The 25,915-nt window shown below is 36.5% G+C and overlaps 4 protein-coding genes across 12 annotated transcripts; 1 reads left to right on the forward strand and 3 right to left on the reverse strand.

Moving 5' to 3' along the window:
- Positions 1 to 1,095: 1,095 nt before the first annotated feature.
- Positions 1,096 to 8,627, reverse strand: LOC103996327 (leucine aminopeptidase 1). Its single transcript, XM_065122238.1, has 10 exons — positions 8,294 to 8,627; positions 6,511 to 6,925; positions 6,123 to 6,317; positions 5,775 to 6,000; positions 5,421 to 5,547; positions 5,216 to 5,311; positions 4,051 to 4,128; positions 3,370 to 3,430; positions 2,595 to 2,782; positions 1,096 to 1,503 (listed from the first exon to the last, which is right to left on the reverse strand). The coding sequence occupies exons 1-10, from the start codon at positions 8,540 to 8,542 to the stop codon at positions 1,375 to 1,377; spliced, it is 1,764 nt and encodes a 587-aa protein (XP_064978310.1). The 5' UTR covers positions 8,543 to 8,627; the 3' UTR covers positions 1,096 to 1,374.
- A 2,296-nt stretch (positions 8,628 to 10,923) lies between these two features.
- On the reverse strand, positions 10,924 to 15,898 carry LOC135619840 (tRNA (carboxymethyluridine(34)-5-O)-methyltransferase-like). The gene is made up of 3 exons (XM_065122242.1): positions 15,737 to 15,898; positions 13,871 to 15,033; positions 10,924 to 11,344 (listed from the first exon to the last, which is right to left on the reverse strand). Exons 1-3 carry the CDS (start codon positions 15,881 to 15,883, stop codon positions 11,260 to 11,262), a joined length of 1,395 nt encoding a protein of 464 aa, XP_064978314.1. The 5' UTR covers positions 15,884 to 15,898; the 3' UTR covers positions 10,924 to 11,259.
- Positions 15,899 to 16,066: 168 nt separating this feature from the next.
- Positions 16,067 to 18,404, forward strand: LOC103996325 (short-chain dehydrogenase RED1). Of its 4 annotated transcripts, none has more exons than XM_009417228.3 (5): positions 16,100 to 16,220; positions 16,315 to 16,370; positions 16,456 to 16,811; positions 17,369 to 17,528; positions 17,802 to 18,404. In XM_009417228.3, exons 3-5 carry the CDS (start codon positions 16,475 to 16,477, stop codon positions 18,136 to 18,138), a joined length of 834 nt encoding a protein of 277 aa, XP_009415503.2. In that variant the 5' UTR covers positions 16,100 to 16,220; positions 16,315 to 16,370; positions 16,456 to 16,474; the 3' UTR covers positions 18,139 to 18,404. The 4 variants fall into 4 exon arrangements, with proteins under 4 accessions (XP_009415501.3, XP_009415503.2, XP_009415500.2 ...); XM_009417225.3 differs by having other exon boundaries at positions 16,315 to 16,359; XM_009417226.3 differs by having other exon boundaries at positions 16,067 to 16,359.
- Positions 18,405 to 18,514: 110 nt separating this feature from the next.
- Positions 18,515 to 24,336, reverse strand: LOC103996323 (uncharacterized). 6 transcript variants are annotated; one of them, XM_065122241.1, is made up of 9 exons: positions 24,167 to 24,336; positions 23,835 to 24,076; positions 21,922 to 21,965; positions 21,718 to 21,789; positions 20,662 to 20,820; positions 20,391 to 20,547; positions 20,147 to 20,289; positions 20,010 to 20,045; positions 18,515 to 19,781 (listed from the first exon to the last, which is right to left on the reverse strand). In XM_065122241.1, exons 2-9 carry the CDS (start codon positions 23,908 to 23,910, stop codon positions 18,972 to 18,974), a joined length of 1,497 nt encoding a protein of 498 aa, XP_064978313.1. In that variant the 5' UTR covers positions 23,911 to 24,076; positions 24,167 to 24,336; the 3' UTR covers positions 18,515 to 18,971. The 6 variants fall into 6 exon arrangements, with proteins under 6 accessions (XP_064978313.1, XP_009415499.2, XP_018686081.2 ...); XM_009417224.3 differs by having other exon boundaries at positions 21,718 to 21,834; XM_018830536.2 differs by having other exon boundaries at positions 21,871 to 21,965.
- Positions 24,337 to 25,915: the final 1,579 nt, after the last annotated feature.

The raw sequence follows: 25,915 nt of genomic DNA on the forward strand, positions 1-25,915 counted from the left end.
TAAAATTTGGGGAAACACAGGTAGCATCGATAAGGTGAAAGGGGATGATCGTAAAGAAAAATGTATTTTCATGATTTCAAAATTAGGAGCGTGTTATCATGGAAAAAATAAAATAAAAAAGTGAGCTTTTAAGAAAAATCATCCTTAATATAATATAATATTAAAAAATGAAAAATATTCTGAAAGGCATAAAAACATATAATCCATGTCCTTATTTTTAAAATAATATTAAGTATGTATAAATATAAATAATAGTTTTAGTTTATTAAAAATTATATATTGTACTAAATTATTATAGTAGAACATTGTTTAAAAATATAAATATCTAAAAGTTATGTTGGCATGTATGTTAAATATTTATAAATTTTTATATGAAAATTTTGGAGCTTGTTCGAATTTATTTGAACCAATTTAAAATCTATTAAACTAAATGTAAACCAAACAAAATCAAGTAAAAAAAGACAAAAAAATTGAAAAAGACAGAAAAGAGACTCCTTACATATTTTGAGAAGTAAAATTGGAAATTTAAAAAAGAGTGCTATGTGGAAAAAAAATTTGAAAATATGGCACTCTTCAAGAAAAAGCTAAAACTAATAGTTTTTCCTAAGAACTCACCTATATAAAAACCTTTAACTCACATAAATACATTAAGAAACTTAGAAAAATCATATATACTTTAGATATTTATTTTAAATGGTTAATCTGGATTCTTGGACAGATGTTAACTGTAATAACCAGAATCTTAATAAATGTGTACATATGTTATTTTCACACTTTACAAGCATGCTTGCATATATATATATATATATATATATATATATATATATATAGAAAGAGAGAGAGAGAGAGAGAGAGAGAGAGAGAACAAAAATAACTAAATAAAGCAAGAAATGGAGAGAGTATACAATAAGGTTACAAAGCTTCAGATCCAAGCCTCCTCAAATGAGAAGGTAGAACACATTTCATTTCAATCAAGAACACAGGCTGCTGTCACATGTTTATGCAAGTCATGGATCACTAAAGTAGACATTATGTTGTATCATTGTTTCTTTTGGCACAGATGCAGGTAGTGCAATTTTGCAAAATCTTGGGGTATTGCATGAATCTTCATCTGCTACTTAGCAACATTTTAATAAAAAAAACCCAAGTTTAATCTTTGAAAAACAGAGGCCATGACGAGATTTGTGAACAAGACTTTTGAGTTATTAGTACAAATGATGCGGCACTGAGAGACACTTTATTAACTAAGAGCCAAAATTTATCACTTCTTTCCTGCCGACTCTTCTTTTCGATGAGTGGATCAACAGAATGCGCTGATCCAAGCTGGGCCTGTTAAGCTGGAAAGCAGTCGCATTGTACCGCATCACAACTTGTTCAGAGAGAGTTCTTCAAAACCCATTCGATCAAAGTAGAGACACCAAATCCAGTTGCTGCACGTTTCTTATCGTTCCACACCGGTCCTGCCATGTCAATATGAAGCCACTGGACCTTCTCATCAACAAACTGCAACAAAGTGGGATTCTAGTTTCACATTGTTGCATGAACATTGTTATTGCCAAAATGAAACCATTATTAAAAAGCGATAATCAAATTAATATATACAGATCCACAACAATGCTTCCTTCCAAAGAAAAGGTGTAGGCTCTTCCTGGTCCAAGTGGTTCTCATTTGACAACCCATATAAGCATTTGTGGCTTTTATTTCCTTTTAAATTCATGTCATTGAGATAGAAATTTAGGATTTCAAGAAGTTGGTATGTGATTGCTTGGAGATGCTATAGCAAAAAGGAAAATCAATAGCTCGACTTCAGATAAACAAATCCTATGTCTTACTATCAAGGTCTAGTTTCTTTGTGGTTTATTTAAATATTGAACCTAAAAAGTCTGATAACACTAAGAACTAGCATGAAATCTAAAAGACCTACATAAAGTAATCTATAAATTCATAGAAATAATCCAAGCATCTCCTCAATGGTGTCCTAGTCTAATTCTGTCACTCGTGGGACCTTTTTAAAGTAATAAAAAAGATTCATGGCCAAAAATAGTCCAAGTATTTGTTTAATAGCTTCATGTCCATCTTTACGAAACCTAAGAATGCAATAAACATCTTGCTTTCATGAGTCCCTCACTAATTGTCCTTTTTTTCATTTGTCCTTCCTCACCAGCTTGTGATTTTATTGTAACTACTCCTTAACACCAGTTCATTTTTGTTCTTAATAGGACCCAGACTTAAGCCGCATGTCACTTAGGACAACAGTGAAATAAAATATTTATGTCCCACCAATCTAACCATGCATTCAAGTCATTCTACTGATCATTATGAATGTCAAATTTGATATTGTTGATAAATAATGTCAAATCTGAAAAATAACCCAAAAGGAACACTACTCAAAAATGGGTTGGGGTGGAGAAACATTCATGGGTTAAGTGTTCATGGGTTTCAAAACATTCCTTGAAGAAACTCTTGAATCCTATACCCTTGCGAACAATTTAACCTCCAAGAGTATATTGATGCAACAATTGTTGTAACAAGGGCAATTATTATTAGAATTTGCTGGCAGGATATCATAAGAGAAAGGGTAATTTAGTCTAAACCTGTTTCAGGAAAAGGGCAGCTGTAATAGCTCCACCTTGACGACCTCCGGTGTTCACCATATCAGCAACACCTGATTTCATCGACTCCCAGTAGCTATCTTCCAGAGGCATCCTCCAAAACTTCTCTCCTGTGGCTTCAGAAGCTGCAACAATCTCCTTGGCTAGATCATCATTAGGAGAGAAGAACCCTGTGAAAATAAAGAACAGTTGGTTGACTTCATACAGACCACTGGCAATTCTCACTGGCTAATTATATATTGTGACAACATCAAACCACAAGCTGTAACCAACAGGCTTACCCAAACAACTAAAGGCTCTAATCTTTACGTTTCCAATTCAAGGATAGCAAGGTTGTATAAAACCCAAAAAATCAATAGGAAACAACTCTAGTTAACTGCAAATTTCCCTCCATTTGTAGCCAAAAATTGACCAACTGAATGTTAACTATAAATACTTAGCAGAACACAAGTAAAGCACCGTTAACAGAAATTAATAGCCTTCAAAATGTAATCACCTCAAAAGCATAAAAGCATATATTCCTGAATCGGGAAGAAATTAGAAGGAAACATGTAAGTACTAATTGCTTGCTCAGAATCACAAAGTAAATGTGTTTCTAGATCACTCTCTGCTTTATTGACTCCTTTACCAGGTACGATGGCAGTTGCATAAAATCAGCAGATTTGAGTAGCCATTTGATGACAATCACTACCAAAAAACTTAAACCAGGGAAAATTACAATTTCAGGTAATCAATTGTGATGATTGAGGATCTTTACCTGCAATGCTGGGCCCAAGGGCAACTAGACAGGCACCAGTAAGTGTCGCTAGATCAACCACCTGCGTAAAAGTTTTTTGAGTCAGAATTAGGAGATAATTAATATAAGCCTCAAAAAGAAAATTCCAAGTATCAAGCATAAAAGAAAAACATTCTGTCCCACATTTTTTATTTTAAAATTTAAAGAAAACACTGATCTTTTATAATCATCAAGAAAAATTTTACTTCAACACTACGGTAGGAGAAAACATGAAGCAAAGAATTGTTGCACTCATCCTGCTTCATGGGATAGTCAAGATAAAGACCATGACCTTACAGAATATGCAATAAATTTCTCATTCTATTTGTCTAGATACGATGGATGGCATCTGTACACAATTAAGTAAATAATTTAAATGTAACAGTATCTTCAGAAGTCAAATGCTTCAATTATATGTATGACCATCTAGCCACACCTATCAATTCATTCAATTGAACAAGAATTCAATAAATATATGAAGATAGATGTGAATAAATCAGCCTTAGAATAATTTTTAATTCATCATTCTCTCTGCTCAACAAATTTATGAGGCAACCACATAATCAATTTTAGGGAAGCCACCTCTCAAAAGTACATGAGACCTATTAAGATAATGAAAGCAGGGTTCAATGAGAACATAAAACTAATAACATGTTACAGTACCTTTTCAATGCCTTGGTTACAAGCATAAATCAAAGCATCTGCAAGTGTCAGCCTTCCCTCTGCATCTGTATTATTGACCTGGAAAAAAAAAAAAAGTATAGGAGGTGCCGAGGTGATATTGCTGTATGAAATGTATTAGCCAAGAAGATAATTCATATCTAAGAAATAAGGCAATATTATATGTTGAAACACCATTATTTTTTTTAGACATTGACATATTCATGTAAATTTCTTTGATTTATAAACAGATAAGCCATCAATTATCTTGATGAATGTCACTAGAACAAGAATTTTATGTCACAAATATACGATCAGACAGATCTGGATGTGGCTTAGGCTTACACAATATACCAGGAGAAATTAATTCAATATTTTTCAATTTATTAAGAAGAAAAGATAATCTAATAAAGAAGGCAGTCCAGAGAAACAAAGATCCACAGCCCCAGATCTAACAGATCATGGAGAAGTAGCTAGCTACACAACCAAATTCCAATTCAAGAGGACTGAGTTCAACCATGTTCAGAAGTGTTACAAATAGGACCAGCTAAAACTACTAATAAAACAAAATATTAGAACATTATGCAAGAAATGAGGGGAAAACTTTAGATGAGAGTCGTCTGCACAAACTCTAATGCATCTTCAAAAAAATCTAGGCCTTTTTTTCCTGAAAACCTAAAACTAAAAACACTCAGATGAGAAAATCTTCTACACTAACACTTATATTTTTATAAAAAGCGATAGGTCCCTTTTATCTGAATATTAAAACTATTTTTTATCAAAAGCTATAGGTCCCTTTTGTCTGAAAATTAAAACTAAAGAAACTCTAGCAATGATTACTTATCCACAAAAACACAAAATTCAATGGATTCATAGAGGATTTCACAATCCTCTACTTTCTAGAAAAAACGTGGATTGCCACAAAAGACCAATTGTGCCTAGATGGAAGGTAGAAAAATTTAACTTTTTGGTTGCCTTTCAAGCTCATTAGAGGAAAGCACAAGTAACAAAGTTTTGCTATAAAGAGATCTGTTATCTCAAAAACACTAACAAGCCAAAAGTTCAATGGAAAACAATCAGAAAACTACATAAACAATCATATTGACCAGAATAAATTCCTCTAGATGAATAATTAAATACCTCTGTGATGTAAGGGCAGAAGTTATACCTCAATGGTCTTCCCATTGGAAGCAGTGACTATATCACCTGGCCTCATGCCTGTGCCACTAATCATATTTTCACAAGCAGCAACTATGAAATGAACCTGCAAACACAAATAGTTTAGTGTCAGGAACAACTGCTGAATGTCTAAAATGTTTGCTTCTTCATGGAACAATTCCTTTTCATCGAATGTATAAGAGTGATCAACTTACTTCGACTCCTGGAGGTTTAATTTTGCCTAAAGCTTTTGCTGCACCAAGAGTAGCTGCAGCACCTCCCATATCAAATTTCATGAGTTCGATTGAACAACCTGGTCCAGTCTTTATGTTGTAACCGCCACTGTGAAAATAAAATGGCATTGAATATAGATTTTTGTACTGTTTCAGATAATGCTTTTAATTATATGATTTCTGAAGTATAGAATGACAGATATTGTAATGAGAATTTTACAATTTAAATCAATAATACAGAGAAAAGTGAAAGAAAATAATTGACAGGTTTTTTACTTAGATTTTTGGCAAGTAATGAATAGCTATATCCCTCCTCTCTATGGAATAGACATGTACCTGTCAAATGTTAAACCCTTGCCAACAATTGCCAACTTTCTCTTCACATCACCACTCGAAGGTTTATAGCATAAGTGGATAAAATGAGGGGGATTTGAAGAAGCAGCTGCAACACCTAAATATGATCCCATCTTCAACTCTTTGCACTGTTCAGCATCTAATATGGTAACAGTAAAAACATCACTGTACAATGTGGCAATTTTTGAAGCTTCTTCTGCCATTACCCCTGGAAGTCAGAAAAGTCACTAAGTGTACGACATTCCATTTCATATCTAAAATAGGGTAAGGAGTGCAAGGGTAGACAGATAAATCACACATATTGACTGTTCAACACCATTTCTCACTAACCAGGTGTAAGCACATTGGCCGGTGCATTTACGAGCTCTTTTCCAAAAATCACTCCAGAGCAGACATCAGTAGCATACTTGAGTTTCTGGTCCACCTGTTCTCCAGAACCAAAACCAATGATGTCCACTGTTTTAAGTAGTGGCTTTTTTGACTCTGACTTAAACCTATTATCTTCATAAACTCCTAGCACAGTTCCTACAAAAAAGAAAAAACAAGTCAGAAATTTTTTTTTTCAAAAATGCAACCAACAAATGCCTCAGTAACTAAGGAGTGTTTTCTTATTTCTGATTTCAGTTTCACCAGTTGTGTTTCTAGTGATGTTGCACTGTTTCTATATATGAGATCATTACAAGAAAATCATTATAGGTCAAGACAACAGAAAATCTACCTGATGCAATTGCTGAAGCAGCATGTAGTTTTGCCTCTTCTGACATCCCATCGAGTGATGCAAGACAAACAGCGGCATTACTTGCTTGGGCAGCCTTTGCAACTGCTGCAACAGCTTCCCCAATGCCTTGGTAAGCCGTCACACTGGATGAGGGAGACCCAAGCCCAAGTAATCCTAGTCTCTTGAAACCCAAACCAGGTAGCCTGAGAACTGTAGACTGGCCAGATTTTCCAGTAAAATCCTCCTCTGTGGAAGCTTCTGCCAAAATACCACCAAGCTTCTCATCAAGCCTCTTCAAGACTAAATTCTCGAATTTAGAATCCGAGTCCTTTTTCATATCTTTTTCCGATACAGCAACAGCGAGTATGTCCCCTTTCCATTCAACAAAATCTAACTCCCTTGCAGCAAACGCAATCTACAGAATGATGAAAAAGAGACACTGGGCAATTGATGTCAATTATTAAAAGAATGAACCTATCAGCATAAATTTGCTGCAAAATTAAAGTACAGACTTTTGCAAAACTACCAACAGAATTTCAAAACTGAGATAGCAATAAATTCTAAAATATAATGAAGCAGAAAGATATATAACATTTGTGCATGCAAATAACAGGGCCATTTAACAAAGCAAAAGGCAGCATTTAACAAAATGCCTCAGAGGAAACTAGCTATATGTTGTTGCTGTTTCAGCACTTAACTGGCAACAATAACAAGGGTAAATTTTATTCATAGCAAGGGCCGCATGGAAATTACTCCAGATTTAATTTTTATGTGAAGAATACAATTAAGAGAAAGCATTATGCTCCTCGCAACAGGGACATTTAACAAAGCAAAAGGCAGCATTTAACAAAATGACTCAGAGGAAACTAGCTATATGTTGTTGCTGTTTCAGCACCTAACTGGCAACAATAACAAGGGTAAATTTTATTCATAGGAAGAGCCGCATGGAAATTACTCCAGATTCAATTTTTATGTGAAGAATACAATTAAGATAAAGCATTCTGCTCCTCGTAATAGTATACAACCACCTTATCTTAGAATAAACCAAAAAGCCACTATCACTTGTCGAAGAACAGAATAAGAACATACAGTAAAGTATTAGTTAGTTTGAACACAAAACTAACTACTGCCACGATTTCTAGTTAGTTTGAACAGAATGATGGCCAAATGACAACAGAGTCATAAAAGAAAATGGCAACTTCAACAAGCCCGGAGACAAGCACAGTGGAAGACCCAAGATTTCTAGTTTAGCATGTTCCAAGCAAAAGAAGAGGTGAGATGGCTGCAAATTCTTTGTACTGTGAAGAAAGAATTGAGAAGACAAGCTTTTATGTCCTTTATCCAAGATAAAAGCCAAGTGACGGGTACTCAAAACTGACCACCAAGGGGAGGAAGTCACGGGCGAGTCCCAAATGCGCTAATCCATAGATTGGGTAAATGCCTGATGACTAACTATAGCTTATCCTTTTAAAGTTGCCCTTGCTTTGAACAGGAGTTGGAATAGATGAACTCATCCCAGAAATCCATTCCAGAAGAAGACAAATGAACCTATCTATTAAACAAAATATAGAAAGATTGATCTTTTCGGAGAGATAGGAAAGCTCAAAGATTGAAGATCCAAATGAAGGAGCATATCCAACTACAAAGCCGGATAAAAAACATAACTTTTATGTTCAGAAACGCCAGTCATTTCATCGAACATCTGCAATGGGAGACACGCGAAAGAAAACAAATTGCCGAGACTCCGGGTGGGGATCGACAGCGAGAGGCAGAAAGAGAAGACCTGAGGGATTTCAACGGCGGCGGGCTTCGTGAGCCCGAGAGTGGCGCGAGTGGTGGCGGCGGAGGCAGCGGTGGAGTGTCCCATGCGACCGAGGCGCCGGCGGCGGAAGGCGGGGGCGGAGGGGGGACGCCGCAGCCGAGCGAAGCAGAGGACCGCAGCATAGTAGCGGCGAGGGCAAGCAAAGGTGGAGGAGGAGGCGTAGGAGAGCCGCGGTGCAATGAGCGAAGCGGTGATTGCCGCAGCGGCCATTGTCGTTTATTGGGTGCGCTCTCCGGTGTGGGAACGGTTGGATTCAAACCCCATCCGTTTAGCTGCTCTTTTAAGGCAATCGTCGATGTGGTATTTTATTGCTCTCTGTAGTGTGTATGTGTGTATGTGCGGTGGCTTTCAGTGGCCAAATGGCTGAAGCTGAGCTGTCTTTTTTCTGCTGTTTTCTTATATTTTTGTTTTGAACGATTTTCTCAGAAAATGTTTTTTTTTTTTACATTTCCTAAAAGTATTCCCTTTTTTTTTCATATAGTATCCCTAATTTAAAAAATCTTTTAAGTACCTCTAATTTTTTTTGTCCCTTTTTTTTTACCAGATTTAAACTATTACAACATTTCTATTTAGCTCGTTTAGAGTATTTTTTTAATAATATTTATAATATTTTATTAAGATACTAAAATATTATAAAGGTTATTGAAAAAAACTCTGTATGATACCATATTTTTAGATTTTAAGTTTGTAGTTGGTGGGGTTGATATTAGAAGTTCATTTAGATCATTTATAGTTTTTCCGAGTAGGTCATATGATGTTTTTATTATTATAGCTAAAACATTATAACAAGTTATTTTTTTTATTTATATGGTGTTGTTTTGATTCTATTTAACTCATTTACAATGAATGTCTTGAAGTAGACTCTGTAGTATTTTTGTTGTTGTGGCTAAAATATTATAATAGACCAAAATACTATAATAAACAATTTTTTTTTTTTGGAATGGTTTGGGTATCTTATAAATTAGGAATATCATTTGAAAAAAAAATCAAAATGGGAGTATTGATTGGGAAATACCCAGAATATGAGTATTTTTCTTAAAAAAAACCATCTTTTTATTTTTTAAAAAATATTATAAATATATGGATGAATTTTTAGAAAAAACTCCAAAATTTTAGAGTTTCAAGCAAAACACCTTTCATTGTATGAAAAGATCATTTTTCTCTTAGCAAGTTTAAAAAATTACTCATTTATGTTAGATCTAACGTCGTCTCCAACTTACATTGTCGCTTGTAACCCTCGTGCAAGGGTTGCCACCGCTTCTGTTGATCCCGTTAGCCCTTCCTCTACAAGGTTTGCCCATAATCTTGCACGAGAAAGAATGCGATGTAAGTGCCACTATCGCTCACAACCCTCGTGTAAGGACCTTGTCGCATATAACTATTGTTATGCTACCCACAGCCTTCACACGAGGGCCTATTATGATTGCTCGTAACACTAAACCTAGCCACCCATGCAGGACCACCCCCCCCCCCCTTTGCCTTATGGTTAGCCCTCGTTGAACCTTATCATCACCTCATGCACACACAGAGGCAATGCAGTGCAAGGTGATCGATAAGTGGTGCAAGGCGTTAATGGGTCTTATAGAGGTTAGGGGCAAAATTATTATTTACGAAAAAAAAATACTATATGAGAATTTTTTAAAATTGGAGTGCTCTAGATAAATTCTCATATTTAGATTTTTTTTCTCGAGAATTCATCCTATAATTTTTATGAAAAAAAATTAGTAACTAACTAAGATATTCGTGTCACTTCGATGGGTCATAGATCCATGCAGATTGAAAAAATTATCTAAAAGTAATGTCTATTTTTCTCACATAGCCTATGGTGGAACCAATTATATAAAATAATATTTTATGTATGGATCAAATTTATCATTAATAATATTAATATATTTTAAATTTTAGTGGCTTATATAAAATTAGTATTTATATTTTTTAAAATAATATATTTTATCATATGAAAATAGTGGGGAATTTATGGAACTATTTTTGATCTTGAAGTTCTAATTATTTTATCAGATCTAAGTAAGTACTCACCCTTAATAATAATTGATCTTGAAGATCATTTATTTTAGAATCAAATCACTTATTTATCTTATTATTTATTAATATTATAGCTGCAAACACTGTAGTTTGAAAATTCCCTTTGTTGAATTGGCTCTTTTTCTTCCTCAATTTTTATCTCATCATGAAATTAACATCTCTTTTGAGTGATTATGAAAGAAATCAATATCTTGTAACCTTATTCTCTTGGATGCAATCATGCTCATGTATACATTTATATGTGATCAAGCCTCATTGTCATCAATCTTGTAACCTTATTCTTCCTCAATTCCATTTATTTTAAACAAACCTCATTGTCATCTTTATCCTTATCATCAATGAAATATTTACCATCATAATCTTTATTAGATAGACAATCTTCTAACCATTAAATTTAGATTATAATATATTTATAATTTAAATTATTAATTGCCTAAAATTTTGAAGGTAGCAAGAAACGTAAATCAATGTTAATTGAAGAGTCTACGCATGGGAAAAGAAAGAGAGCCAAATACTCGTAAGTTCATACAAGAACATAAATCAACGAGGGTTCATAAACCATTAAAAGATAAAGATTTACTGCCGGAAATTAAATTCAGCTGACACATATTTCATCTTTCAGATTTCCCATAATTCCAGGAAGTTCATGCCGTGGAGTACAAAATATTCCACCAAAGCTGTGTGATTGAATATCTTTCTCCGACTTGAGGTAGACCAAGTTAAGAAGGATAAACCACTCAACATTTATCTTACAGAATCTTCAACTATCATGTTTTAGAAATAACCGACATCAAAATCATCTTGAGTTGTACAACTTGGACCAATTCAGGCAGCATGATTTGTTGTTGGATCTTATGAGCACAGCAATTTCGTAAAGCAGTGATTTAGGATTTCTCAAGAATAATACACCAGTTGGACTTGTCGTAGAATTGGTCAACAATTGATGCATTATCTATGCCGGAAACCAACCTGCAAAAAAAGAATGAGCAAAGATAATTTATTGTTGAGAGGACAGCACCACATGAGAAAATAACGATACAAAGGGCATGAATCTAATGCACTAAAGAGAAACCACAAACACATGGAAGGGAGAAAGTAACTTTTAGATTTGCTTCTTCAATTATTGGCATCAGCATATGTTTCACCATATGAAAGTTTTGGCTGCAATCATTTTAGTTAAGCCATCAGGTTTTCTTTCAAATTATATATTAGAAGTACAACAAAGATCCATTTCAAGAAGTGCTTTCAGAATAGACATGCCTGAAATCATTTTAGTTAAGCTGTCAGGTTTTCTTTCAAATTGTATATTAGAAGTATGGCAAAGATCCATTTCAATGACTGCTTTCAAAATAGACATGACTACTGTAGGGAGGACAAATGCATTTGCCTAGGACTACAAATCCATCATCTATCTTGCTTTTGACTGGGTCGGGGAACAACCAGGTTCTGACCACAATTAGTTTCTCATCAACCATAGTAAAACAGAGCAATTAGATCAGCAAATTCTTTTGATTCCACAGAATTGCTGGTACAAGGTATGAGGCATGAAATTGCCATTCGGTATATCCACTCAACAATGCTTGCTGCTTAAGCCACACGAGACATCAAAATTCAGGTAGCGAGGAGAGGCTTGTACAAAGCAAATGGTAAATAAAAGATATCATATACCACCACCACCTACAACATATCACATCAAACTTTCCAACACAAATTGTACACTTAAAAAGTAATTGAAAAAGTATCAGGATCTTGCTGGAATAATAAAGTTGCTCTAATGCAACTTGGGCTTAGTGGGGATTCAAAGAAAATTTAGGGTTTAGAAAAAGGGCTACGGGTCAGGTCAAGTCCCTAGTGGTGGTACTACCAAACCCAAGCAGTACCACCGCCAGAGACCAGGTGCAGTTGTTGTTTTAGCTACCTAATTTGCTGAACATGATTCAATTTTTTTGTGTGATACCTCTCTTAAGTTTCTATAGAGAGGAGTGTTTCAAATTGTAATGTTACGTAACCTTGAGAAGAAGGAAGGTGCAAGGATTTTGATCTTCAACTTTGAACAAAGATCGTTATTGAAACCCGGTGATCTCAAGAGACGAGGAATCGATAGTCGACAGGTCACAGGTCGAACCACTATAGAAGGCATGTGTATCGCTTTTCTCTGGTGTTCCTTAATTTGTACGCACTAGCTTCCTTAACTTGCAAAATGTTTCAATACACAGTTGCATTAATTCCCTCCCCCTGACATTATCAATCCCAACAAAACATGTCTCAAGTGACAGGGCCATCATAAACTTTGCTTCCCACCGTAGGCGATGACACATGTATTAGTAACACTTGCATCTCACAAATGTATTAGTTAATTTATTACAATATATTTGCATATGTAACAAATGCACTATAATTTATTGATGATCATGGAACAAGGGTTTTAAATAGAATATACAACTAGGATTAGGATCCTAGGCATTTTCCTATTCCTTGCATGAGCTTATTCTGAATCACTTGAATATGAGCAACATTATATGGAACAATTAAGGTCAATGATTTTACAGCTTATTGTGGTAGTTAGTTATGATTGACAATTCACAATCACCTTGTTGGTATCAAACTACGGTACAAAATCATGTCTGTGAGTATATCCATTACCTTAAAAAAAAAGTTTAAGATATCAGAGACAGATTCTAAAGTTGGTACATGCACCAAGATCTTGAAGATTGTATCATTAAAACATATCTTCAACTGCAAATTCAATAGACAAAAATACATTAAAAAAATCTCAAAGAACCTCAACATCAATGCAACATTATGGTGAAAATATGTTCCTAAATAGCATAAACATGAGATTTGTGATAGTTATGATGATTACATATTGTTCCTAAATAACATGGATTTTTCTTTGAGAAAAATAGAATTAAAAATTAGCATATTTATAAACAGAAAAATCTTGATTGTTGCAATCCAAAGAAGTCAAAAGATTGTTGTTATTGATCAATAAATTGTGCATTTAATTTGCTATATCTATTATGCAGAGCATGCTGGATGACTACTATACTTCATCTCATTTGTTAGGAAAAAGTATTTTAGTGTTTTTCTATTCCTTTCTGCAGTTATCTCCAGATCCAAAATTATAAATCATTGTTAAATATTTCAAGCACTGCTTTTTTTTGCAGCTTGTCACGGTAGATTTAAAGAAGCACTATTTAAGCTTGCCCTGTAAATAAGTTCCTATTAAAAGTGGCATCTGACCTTTATTTCAAATTTATCTAAGGCTTTTCTCACAAACATTGATCTTTGCCAGCATACATTATAAACAAAATGGAAGAAATTGTTTTTGCATATAACTAACATATGCAGTTTTGTAGAGAAAGCTATAGAATAACCAGCCGTTGCATATTTTACTACTACATGGAGATAGCAAAACCGGTATATATTAGGAGTCAGATGTGCCCACAATGTTACAAACATTTCACAATAATTGGGTAAACATCAAATACATACCTTTGAAGCTCTCCTTCAACAAAAACATGGTAATAACGATTGTAAACCATAGCCCCTTTCTTATCATCTTTCTTTGCCAGCCCAGTTTCAACTGCTGAAGCCGATGCACCACTAATTTCAGCACGGTGATATGGTAAGTGCCAAGGAACAAAATATTCTTGCTGAGTCTCAGTTTGTCCACTAATGGGGTAAAGATGACTTCCTGTGGTGGCAGAAGAAATAGAAGCATCAACCATGATACTATCCATAGACTCCATTTTATCATCAGATAACTCATTGCATGTTTGTTTTGTTTGTTTTGTGTCCTGACGACAACTTTCATCTAACTCAGGGATACTCTCTAACTTGTTTACTGGATTATTACGAACAGGGCTGCTGGGTTTCACCCATTCTTCATCATATTTGTGAAACAAAGGAGTCCATTTAGTAAGCAGTGATTTGTCTTCTTGTTCAACAGCCCACACAGTGATCAAAACCAGTCCACCCTTTCGAACAACCCTAACTAACTCTTCTATTGCCTTTCTCCGCCTCATCTCGGTGCTTAGGTGATGCAACACAGCAATTGAAATTGCAGCATCACCAAAGTTGTTTCTGTAGGGAAGGTTAACAGCATCAGCAACCATTACATCGTGACCCCTCCTCGCACATATTTCAATTAGAGAAGGGCTTATGTCACAACCTATGTAAAAGCAATCAGGATTAAAACCAAGATATTTTCCATTCCCACAACCGGCATCAAGTATGACTGAAGCTTGCCTCAAGGAATTCAAAAAACTAGCAACTTTTGGCCACTTAGCAAATCGAGTTGAGCTGAAATGGGGAGCAATGACATCATAAACACGATGCACATACTTCTTCTCAATGTCAGGAGTGGACTGAATGCTCAGGGAGCAGGAACTATCATCATGAGGAGATACAGGCTCTGTGGTCTCAGATGATCCATTTGCATTTGCTGATGAAAATTTTGTAGAAGAATGAGATTCTCTCTGGCACTGTAGTGATTCTGACATACCAAAACAAGTATCACCAACTGGGATCTCTGGATACAGTTGCAATGCTGCTCTCGAGCCGGACAAACTAGTTCGCAGACTTTGATAGTAGTTACTTGCTGAACCCACTGATCGTAGGATCATGAATCTCCACCTATCTTGCTCAATATGTCCCTACGATTACCACAACAAAGATAAGTTAACATTAGTATTCAGCAGCATGCAAACACTTCTATAAAGCAACAGTTGAGACATGAAGAAGCCACGAGCAGAGGAAGCAACGTATCCAACTAATTTTCCTTAAGCCCACAGTTCATAACTCTGCTCAAAACAAGATAGACATTTCTAACTGCAGTACATCGGGGTGCAAAAATCTGTGTGCGGGTCAAGTTTTGATCATAACAGACCATAGAATTGAAAGACCTGAACCTAGTTTGGGACACAACTGAAACAGTTTGACCCAGATTTCACCTCGTCAGCAGCTAAAGCTCGCTCTATTTCATCCAGCTTCTAAGAACTTTATCTATTGTTTCTTTGGTACAAACACTACAGTCTAACTGAATCCCGCAGTGGAAACAATAAAGTTCTTGGAAACATAAACACAAACACCCGATATGCAAGAATCAATCATTACCACAAAGAAACAACAGCATAAGGATCTTAGAGTCACAAACACAAACATCCAACACGGAAGAATCTTTACCGTTTAGATAAATACATGGAATGCTGAACTAGATCATACAAGGACGAACACAAACATCAACGTGGCAAACAAACTGGGGTTGAAACTAATATAACCAACATCTCAAAACCACTGGCAAGAAGAGATAAGAGCGGCTGCAAAGAAAGAAAATGGGGTAGGAATCACGGCCATTACCTGGAGATCGCTAAGGAAACGGGGAGAGGTCGGGGCAGGGAAGGGGCGGCCGCCGACGCTGTAACGGACGAGGAGGAAGACACCATCGTCATGGAGGCGGGGCTTAGAAACCCGTAAATACGGTGTTATCGGGTCGGATCTACCCATAACTTGTGTCTGAAACTTCGATCCGCATTTAGAATGCTTAGCTAATTGGATCCAAAATAAGGATCCATGCGTGGGTTATCGGGTTTTGAGGTCCATCAGCACCTTATACTCGTTGAACCGAGCCGGGATCGATGATCTAAATGAACCGGGTTTAATTGGCTCGTTGACGCGCGCGCCATTTAAGAGAGTACAATATCGATGGAAAGGGCATGGCATCATTTAAGTAGTGAAACAGGAATCAGTAGATCTAGGGTAAACGATAGCTACGTTTGTCGTGTGCGCGCGATCGATCGGGCATCAACTGGCCCTTATTGCTGTTCTTCTGACCTTGTTTTAGGTTTGGTGAAGGACACATCTCACCATTCTTTCGCCACAAATCCTTCCGATCTCGTTTCTTCTGTGTCGATACTTAAAAATATCGGTTCTTGCAGTTGCATCTGCAGAGGAGCTTGGGTATCTGATCCGGATTTAGTGAGGTTTTCTATCTGTAATTTTTCTTGATCCTGTTAGATTTCACCCAGCCCAAATCAGGGAGAAAAACTGTGTCTTTATTTGTTTTCATCTGTGAGCAGTACAAAGTTGGGATCTTTAATGGCTGATTCAGAAAAACCAGTGGTTCTGATCACTGGATGTTCGGAGGGGGGCATTGGATACGCGCTCGCACGAGCCTTCGCCTTGGAGGGGTGCTTCGTCGTCGCAACAAGCCGGTCCCTGAGCTCAATGAAGAGCCTTGAGAACGATCCGAGATTCTTCCTCCAGGAACTGGATGTCGTTTCGGAGGACAGCATCCGGAGGGTTGTGGCAAACACCTTGGATAAGTTTGGTCAAATCGATGTGCTCGTCAACAATGCTGGAGTTCACTTGGTCGCACCGCTCGCTGAGGTCCCAATGTCGTCTTTTGAGCATGTCTTCAATACCAATGTCTACGGTAAATGTTCTCATTGGAAACTGGAATTTATCTTTATTTTTATGTCCTCCTTAATTCTTTTTCCTACTTTTGAAATCTAGTTTGTTCTAGTGATGGATTGATCCAGATTGTCTAAATTGGTTCTGGTTCTATCAACTCTGTGCTGATTGCATCGAGAAATGGCAATTGGCATGCTTCTCAATGCTGCATGTCATTTTGTACAAACACTTTGAAATTCTAGCATATTATAACTCTGGGGATTCTTTGTTTTAATCTTAGTCTGTCAGAGTTACACAGTAAAGGATACAGTGATTTTAGAACAAAACCATATGTTTTTTGCACATATTTCTATTTTTCATTTGCAAACTAAATTGAGAGCATTAAGCAAACTGGATCGGCTAGATTACCTTTTTAATATAAAATGGCTTTAATCCTTTGGTGATGGCTGCTTCAGTTGATTTGCTGGCTTTGCCCAGAAAGATGCTAAATTTAGTAGCAAGACCTGCATTATGGTGTCTCTTTCATAAATCCTCATTCACGTTGCCTTATTTATCATTTTATTTATGGCTTCTCTGCAGGTCCAATGAGGCTAATTCAATTTGTAGTTCCTCAGATGGTGCTTAGGAAGAAGGGAAAAATCGTAAATATAGGAAGTATTTCTGCATTAGCCCCTGGACCATGGGCAGGAGTTTATTCAGCATCAAAAGCTGCACTTCATGCCTTGACGGACACATTAAGGTCTGAATCGTTTTACTATGCCCATATTGGGTTGATTAGGGATAAAAAAATTAAAATTATAGTTGGATCCTTGGCCTGGGTGAAATTGCATTCGGCTGGTACATATTGGTCTGGGTGAAATTGCATCGTTGGTATAAAGTATGAATCATAAAACTAGTTGCATCCTCGGCCTCATTGTATCCATCAAATTATTTGTGAACTCTGTTGTCTTTTAAGGTAATTGTTCTCAGCTGCCATACTTATTCAACTCTTGCTATCTTTTGTTGCTTGCAGATTGGAACTTAGGACCTTTGGCATTAGCGTGATAAACGTAGCTCCTGGAGCTATCAGATCGAACTTTGGAAAATCTTCAACAGCCAGCTATGACCAAATGCCCGAATGGAAGTTCTACAAACCTTTCGAGGCTGCAATTCGTGCAAGGACAGCTTTGTCTCAGGGCCCGAAGTCGACACCAGCGGAGGAGTTTGCAAAGAGGACTGTTGCTATGGTACTCTCGAAGCAACCTCCTGCCTGGTTCTCTTATGGGCAACTTTCCACCATTCTAGCTATTCTGTATTACCTTCCACTGTCTATTAGAGACTACATCTATAGGTTGGCTCTCAAGTGTTGACTTGAGTATGTTCAAGGCTGCTGCTGATCACTGGCATTCTCTTTCTTCTTCTGTGTTATGTCACACCAGCCATGTTCATGGTGTCCACGAACTTAGGAACAAACTGTGTTATGGCACTCTTTGTTACTCCTATGCCCTGATGAGCAAATTGGCACCAAGCCTTGTGACAGAATGCTGACCTAGTTCATGTTGAAAGATGGAATTCTCTGTTAATCTTGTTGTATTCTTAACAAAGTTGAAATGTTTACTAGCACTTAATTTTTTCAGTTTAAATGTTTAAGAGAGAGAGAGAGAGAGAATGCTTGTGCTTGGCACTGAAAATGTAGGCTTTGTTCAATTGTAACATGCTTTGCTTGATCACAAAACACCCAAATGCTTGTGCATTGAGAATCAACATTTATATTCAAACTAAATCCCAAGGTTAATGTAGTGTTGTACATCTTTTCGGCACTTCCCAAGCTTCATACGAGCCGGAAGATGAATTCATACAAACATAAACACCTAGACAGGGAAAAGGCTCCTCACGAACCCTGTATTTTACCTATCATATGCACTTTACATGGCAATTCTTACTGAAACAAATGCAACTTCCATTGGGTATACAGAAAACTAAGGGTGTTCTTGGAGAAGATCAGAACCACACGGTACCGCATAACCAAGAAACTCTTGGCAATTTGGTTATCCTCCTGAGCAAAATATCCTGCAATGACTTGTCACCAGAAAAAGGATCCCCACCTCTACAATGAGCTCATTTTGCAAAGAAAAAACATTGCACAGATACATTAGCTGTGGTAATTACGGAATGAGGACATTGCAGAGAACTCAGAGTCCAGTCATTGTATTTGAGCATGGTAAAATGTTATGCCAGGGGTTTGCAGGGGCCTATAACTGCGGGGTGCTGGTTGTTGAAGGGCATATTGAGGTGGCTGTTGATTTATCAGCATGGGCTGGTTCATGTTCAGTAGTGGTGGTGCTGCTGCTGCTGCTGGCTGTTGAATCAAAGCCATGGGCTGTGGCTGCTGAACCAAAGGTGATGATGACCTTGCCAGATTTATTACCTGAGGTATAGGTGGTGGCGGTGGAGGTAGGGTGCTGAAGGTGTAAGGTAATCCAATCATTACACCTCCTGAAGGTTGCAGGTACTGTTGTGTTGAAACTGGGTACATGTTGTATTGTGACTGGGTTGCCGAAGCCTGGCTTTGTACAGGACTCTGCCGCACCAAAACAGCTTGAGGCTGATGCGGCGTCGAAACAACAATCTGCTGAACAGGTACGAAGGCAGTGGTGGTGGTGTCAGAAATTGGCAAGGGCTTCTCAGATATCATCCTCCTATCTGATGTGGCTATGGGAAGAGAATTAGATGGATTAGTTGATGTAGCCAAACCAGCATTCTTGGCCTCCTCTGCAGCAAAGGTGGAAAGAACTGAGGTCATGATTTGCTGGGAATGAGTGGAAGCTGTAAGCTTATCGGCAACCTCAGCGGCAATTGCAGCAGCAGTCTTCTCTGAGATCTTGGCTGGGGGACCAATTGAATCTGGCTTTGGTGATTCCGGTGCAGATAGTGGTTTATTCGGCATCACAATTGGCTCATTGTTGAGCCTCTTCCGCATGTTGACAGCCTCCTCAACCATGGCCTCAGCCAGCTGCCATGGGACAACTCTTTTCATCAGAAAGAAAAGGGAAGTTAAAATTGCAAGTATACAAGAGTGGAAGCATGTACAATAACATTGCTACAACAGGTTCCAATGAATAAGTATTCTTGCTAGATATAGACCACACAGTGCACCATTTAAACAAGACCATTGAGTAAAACAAGATTACATTTTCATTTCCTCTCCGAGGGATTCAAGCAAGTTAAACAGATTACACACCTGTAGCTGAGTACGAACATTCTCCAAGTTGGATTCCTGAACAAATCCACAAAAAATAACCACAAACAAAATTTAAAAGCAGGTCCCTTTTTCAATAGACATGAATGAATAAGAAAATTCCACCTAAATACTCAGACCTGTTCTTGCAGTGCTTCCTTTAAGTGAAACACGAGAACTGCACGATTTGATTCAATTAACTTAAGCTTCTCAACACACTCCTTCAGTGTTGCTTCTTCATCCTGTAGCTCATTAGCCAATGATCCCCTGCGAGGATCCCCATCTGAAGAAAAAAAGAGTCATAAAAAAAACAAACATTATGAAGTAACTGTGCAGGTACAAAAGAAAGAAATTTTGCCATGCATGACACTGGCAATTATTTACCATGATTACAGACACTTTCTACATCCTTTTCCAATTTTGCTGCATGCATGACAGCAGCTTTGCATTTGTTCAAGTCTGACTCCTCTTTGGAGTGCTCACTGAGCACATTGTGCAGTGCAGATATAATTTTTTCTGCTGTGCCTCCCATAGACAATTTCTGGTTTCCAAAGTTCAAAACAATTGTATATTTAGTCATTCCTTCTCAATTTGTTGTGTGTAAATATAACTGCTAATAAAGCAAAATGTACAATACAAGGGACTTTGATCTTACTATCTTTACTGATCGTGAATCTCTCCTTATGATTCTGACAGAACCACGTGAGCGCTTTTTGTTCAATTCCAATGTCGGCAGAGGTTCACTTCCAAGCATCAATTCTTTCAGGCCCCGTGCACGTGACCCAAACACTCTTCTTTGGTCCCAGATGTCAACCTACAATAATCAATGGTCTAGCCTGAGTAGCATTTTTTCAATTGATAATATTAAATTACTGCAATTCCTCTAATAACACAAAAAATCATGATATTGGCTCATATTCTAGGCATTAAACCTTTGATTAGGTTATAAATAAGGTCCACTACAGGCCCCAAGTTATACATTTTATTAGATATTACAAGAACATGAAATTCAATTCCATAAAGTTCTGACGTTACAATTTTACATAAAAAAACACATGCCATACACTTAGATCAGTTTCAGGCTGCTGCTATATCACAAGGACAGGATATCAAATGGTCAAGCTAGGAAGTATATTCAACTGCTGAAGTTTCAACATCAAGCTTCATGGCAAAGCTCTAAAAAGCACTTTCTTTCATGCAGTAAAAGAAAGAGTGTGTTTTTTAGAAGCCAGCATAGACTATTAAGTGTTCGACATTTAGATGCTTGACCACCTATACAAATGCATGTACCTAGATGTAATCAAAATGCATGAATGGCTGGAACCAAGAAGGACAAGTAGGCACATGCAGACAATGGATTAATTGAATGCATCACTAGCAGAGATGGGAGTAGATGGTAACAGACTAGAAAGTTGGCTATAAAGGATATTATCGTATTATCGAATGTACAGACAACTGGAGGAAGTCAAAGGGAAAGGAATGCATCATGTGGAAGATTTTACGCATACTCATTCAGGTGTTCCCTTTTTTACTGCCATGAAGTCAGCTAGTAATGCTCACAAGATTCAGGGCGTCACACATGATTTTGCAAATAAATATAATGGAAGATTGCATATTATCAAGGAAAGAATTTTTATTTTAAAGATTTGTCATGCAAATGTAAGAAAGCCTTGAAAGTCAAAATTGAAGTAAGTGTTTAACTAAAGCACACCAGTCTGGAGACGACATTCTTTCCATGTTCATCACCATTTTCAAAAACATCCTTAAGTGCTGCTGGAAGAACCTTCCAAAATTCACTGACAAACTCAGTTCCAGTACGCTTGCTGTTCTGTAAAATGTCATTGGCAAGATAAAGAAAAGGAACCTTCTGTTCCCTTTGTGAACTATGGAATTGCTTATCCCAAGTTTGGATAACCTGTTCTGCATGCTTTCGGTGGAAAATACACCAATGCGACAGGGCTATTGACAAAAAAAGTTAAGGTATCTCATTGACTTGCAGCAATCACTAACCAAACAGAAGAATAAGACCGACAAGAAATAACCAAACAACATGAGCAGAAAGAAAAGACACATTTCATCACAGTAAGTACAACTTTGTACCAGACATAAAATGAAAGATTTTAGCCTGTATATACCTTGTTTACCCTCATAAGTAGTTTGAAAATTTCAAATATCCAGAACCCAAGCTCTGTGCACTCCCCCAAACAAAAATACAAAACAAAAAGAAAGAAAAACATAAAAACATACATATCAAAAATAGTTATAGAAAATACAGCCTATATATTTAATCCCAGTACACGACAAGTGTAAGAAGTTTTTAATTGTTTTCTTGTTAGGCACCTTTAAAATGTCATGTTCTGTTTTAGCCTATTTTGACTAGAGAGGGAACATGGCTTGCTTTGAAAGCAGTGTTGCAAATAAGGAACTCATGGTCCTAAAGAACAATATAATCATTTAACTATGACAACAGGCTTCTACTATAATGGACGAGAAAAAAAAAATGTTAAACAAGAAGATAAATGATGCAAAATGTTTATGAAGTGAAGTAGATAAAAAAAACCAACTCAAAGAAACTTCATAGTTAGGGAACGATGTGGCTCAAGGAGATGTTTAACTCTCTTCAGTATGTAAAGCATGAAATTATATTTCAGTTGATAGGAATCATATTATTATAACTAAAGACAATATTACAGTTCAAAATCCAAGAGATATTACTGACTAAAAGAAGTTATCATTTGATCACATTTGCCAGTTCTAATAAATAATTGAGTGCATAAAAGGAAGTACAGACATCATGAAGCATTCACAAACAGACTATACAAGCAAGTTTGCTTAATACTCAACGAGGATGTGCTAAATTCCCTGGATTTACTATAGAAAAACATAACCAACAATAAAAAGCAAAAACCAATAGCAGGCAAAGAACAAGACAACACGATGTTCCAACACTTCATTGGCCTACTTAAGATAACTAACATGGCCTTAAAAGTCAGTTATCTAGGTCGAACGACAAGTCGAGCTGGAATAGTATTCATCCTGATTAAATAATGCAATTCCAGATAATCATCCTTAAGAGTGTTCAAGAGATAAAACTATTTTTGTAGGATTACTAACCATGCATTATCCCTGATCTTTCACCAACACAAAGTATAGAGATCAATATTGCTAATCGACTCATCAACTTTGATCGTTCATGGTTAAGTCTATCGTCATAGTTAATCTTATTTTCATTGAATTGTAGAATTAGAACTTCTTCATTCTCTCTTCATTATTAAAATAAGATCGTACTATTGAGAACTAAGAAAAATTAAGAAGCCAAAGAAGAAAATTTTAAGTAGGTCCTTGAAAATATAGCTAATATATAACATGCACCTCTTTATGATCCTCTGTCATCTGCTGAAAATATTATGACTGAAGTCTGTTTGTACTTGAACGTCTCCCTTCGCCATCCTCAAAAGTAGATGATAGATGAACAGTGAATAATTTAACTTCAATTTAGCATGAAGGATATGCCTTTGCAAGTGAATTGGAAAGCGAATGTGGCCAAGTACTACTAATAGCATGGGGAATGATCATCAGCCTTTAGTACTAATTGTGGATTTGTATTTGCATCTGAGTCAAAACATGGAAAATCACCCATGTTCCTAACTGGCATGCTACAGCGGGCAATTAAACCATATCTCTACCTTTTCCTTTTCAATCAAATCCCAGGTTCTCAAAATTAAAAGTTAAACTACAACTGGCAAGAGGAAAAGAACGAACAATAGAAGATGCTGAAGTCAACCTAAAGTTCACTAAAATCTGCACGTAACCAATTGGAAAGGATACTCTCGATACATTGCTGGGTGCTGTTGAGCTTGGAGAGCTTATCGGCCAGTATCTGCTCACTGAAAACACTATTCATCCCAGCACAAGATGGAGCAAACCCGCCCCTCCTTCACGTCCACCAAGAAGCCCTCAACAACACTTAAAATCAGCAGAAACCCCAGAAGTCTCTGCAAACTTGAGCACCGAAAGGGCAACAAAATCCCACCTTTAAGCCACAAACGAAACAAATTCACCAGTTTTAGCTGGTAAAAACAAGAAAGGCGTTAAATTTCCAGTGCAAGCTTAACTCCAGAAAGCAAACAAAGAAAATACTTTCAGAAGTTAGATTAAACCTTGAGGCGGACCTGCTTTTGCTCTCCGGCACTCCCGAGCCCGCGTTATGCTCGGAGAAAGCTTCGGAGATGGGCCGATGTGATGGATCAAAGCTAGGGTTTGGGGAGCGTTCAAACGTGTGTCTCCTCTCCTCAGCTCAAACGAAGTCTTCCCGTTTACGGAACGGAATCGGGGGAATGTATCGGTGGGCGAATCGTAGCAGAAGAGTCTATATCGGCATTCACAAGTAGATCAACGGCCTCCGAGGAGCGAGCTACTCTGATCCTGTTTGATCGGCATTTTTCGACCGTTGGATTACGATCCTAGGGTAGGAAACTCTAGACCACGTTAAGAAAATAGGGAATTTGACATTATGCATATGATTAATAATATGTTAATTATGAAAATAATACATGAATTTTAATTCAATAATTGAACTCAAAACAATTAATCATCTCTTGTTTTGTTATGAAAATTGAAGAAACACTAAAAAAAACAACCTACCAATTGATAATTTTATTTGCTCCTCTTATCTCTCTAATATTAATAGAGCTGCTTTCTAATGAGATTAAAACCACTAGATTTGGATATATTTGCATTGAAGTAGTTTTTTTTCATTTATAAGTTTGATAAATCTAATGTCAAGGAAAAATAAATAAATATGTTGTAAGAAGAAATATTTTAAAGTTAATGAAGCTCCAATAGGGTTCATAATTCTTGAGTCTAAATTGAGTTATTGAGCATAAGCCAAACTATGCTTTAAGATGAATTATAAATATATAAGTTTATTTTTCAGATTTATTTGTAAGATATAAGGTATATATAAACTAATATGATTTTGTGTGGTTGATACCTAATCATTCGTTTCTCAATTAGTTTGGACTAATGTTCTTCTTATGAATGTGACATATATGCCATCCATGGTGAGTTGATTGACCCAATCTCAAATTAGGAGCCATTGGATTTTGAGATAGATAAAATTCTTTTAATCAAAACTAAATTAACTATAGTATCTATTTGTGCTAGGCTCATACTAATAAAGATTTTTAGGATCATCCTCATATGAACGCATGGTGCAAACTATTATAGCACCTTATATCTCCACCTTCAAAAAGCTATCAAATTCTAAGCTATGTTCTAAGATTCATGCCAAAAAAATATTGACGGTAAAGAAGTTATATAGATATTGTTAATAATTGTCCAACTGAGATGTCGATCTGGAATCAACCGAGATAATATTTCATATTTGTTTCTAGTGTTGGGAAAGTATAGAATCTTCATCATGCAAAAATTATGTTAGAGGTGTGCCCGACAAAATTTCTTTGATACTTAAATTATTCTTGGTCATGAGGTGTTTGACCAAACATCAAAGTTATTCACAATCGAACATATTAGAGTTTGTGAATTTTAGAGGAACACACCTAATGAGACGTTTTATAATGTGGTTTCAAAGCTATTATGCTCAAAGATGCACATTAATATCAATTATGCACCTCTCTCATTTATTGTAAAATTATGGTGTGTGCAAATCTAAAGAACATGAACAATCGTGAATGTAGTTTGCAATATCATAAAACAACACCATATCAATCATGCATTGTCTAGATGTATGGCATCGAGTTATCAGAAATTAGTCATTAATGTATGTCAGCTATATGACACCAAGATGCCACCAAATAGTTTCATGGTGTCGGCTATGTAGCATATCCATCGTGCCATCAATCTTATATTGTCACATTCTAGATTTTTTTTAAAAAAATATATTATTT

Source organism: Musa acuminata, chromosome BXJ2-8, assembly GCF_036884655.1.
Source record: "Musa acuminata AAA Group cultivar baxijiao chromosome BXJ2-8, Cavendish_Baxijiao_AAA, whole genome shotgun sequence".
Classification (NCBI taxonomy): Eukaryota; Viridiplantae; Streptophyta; class Magnoliopsida; order Zingiberales; family Musaceae; genus Musa; species Musa acuminata.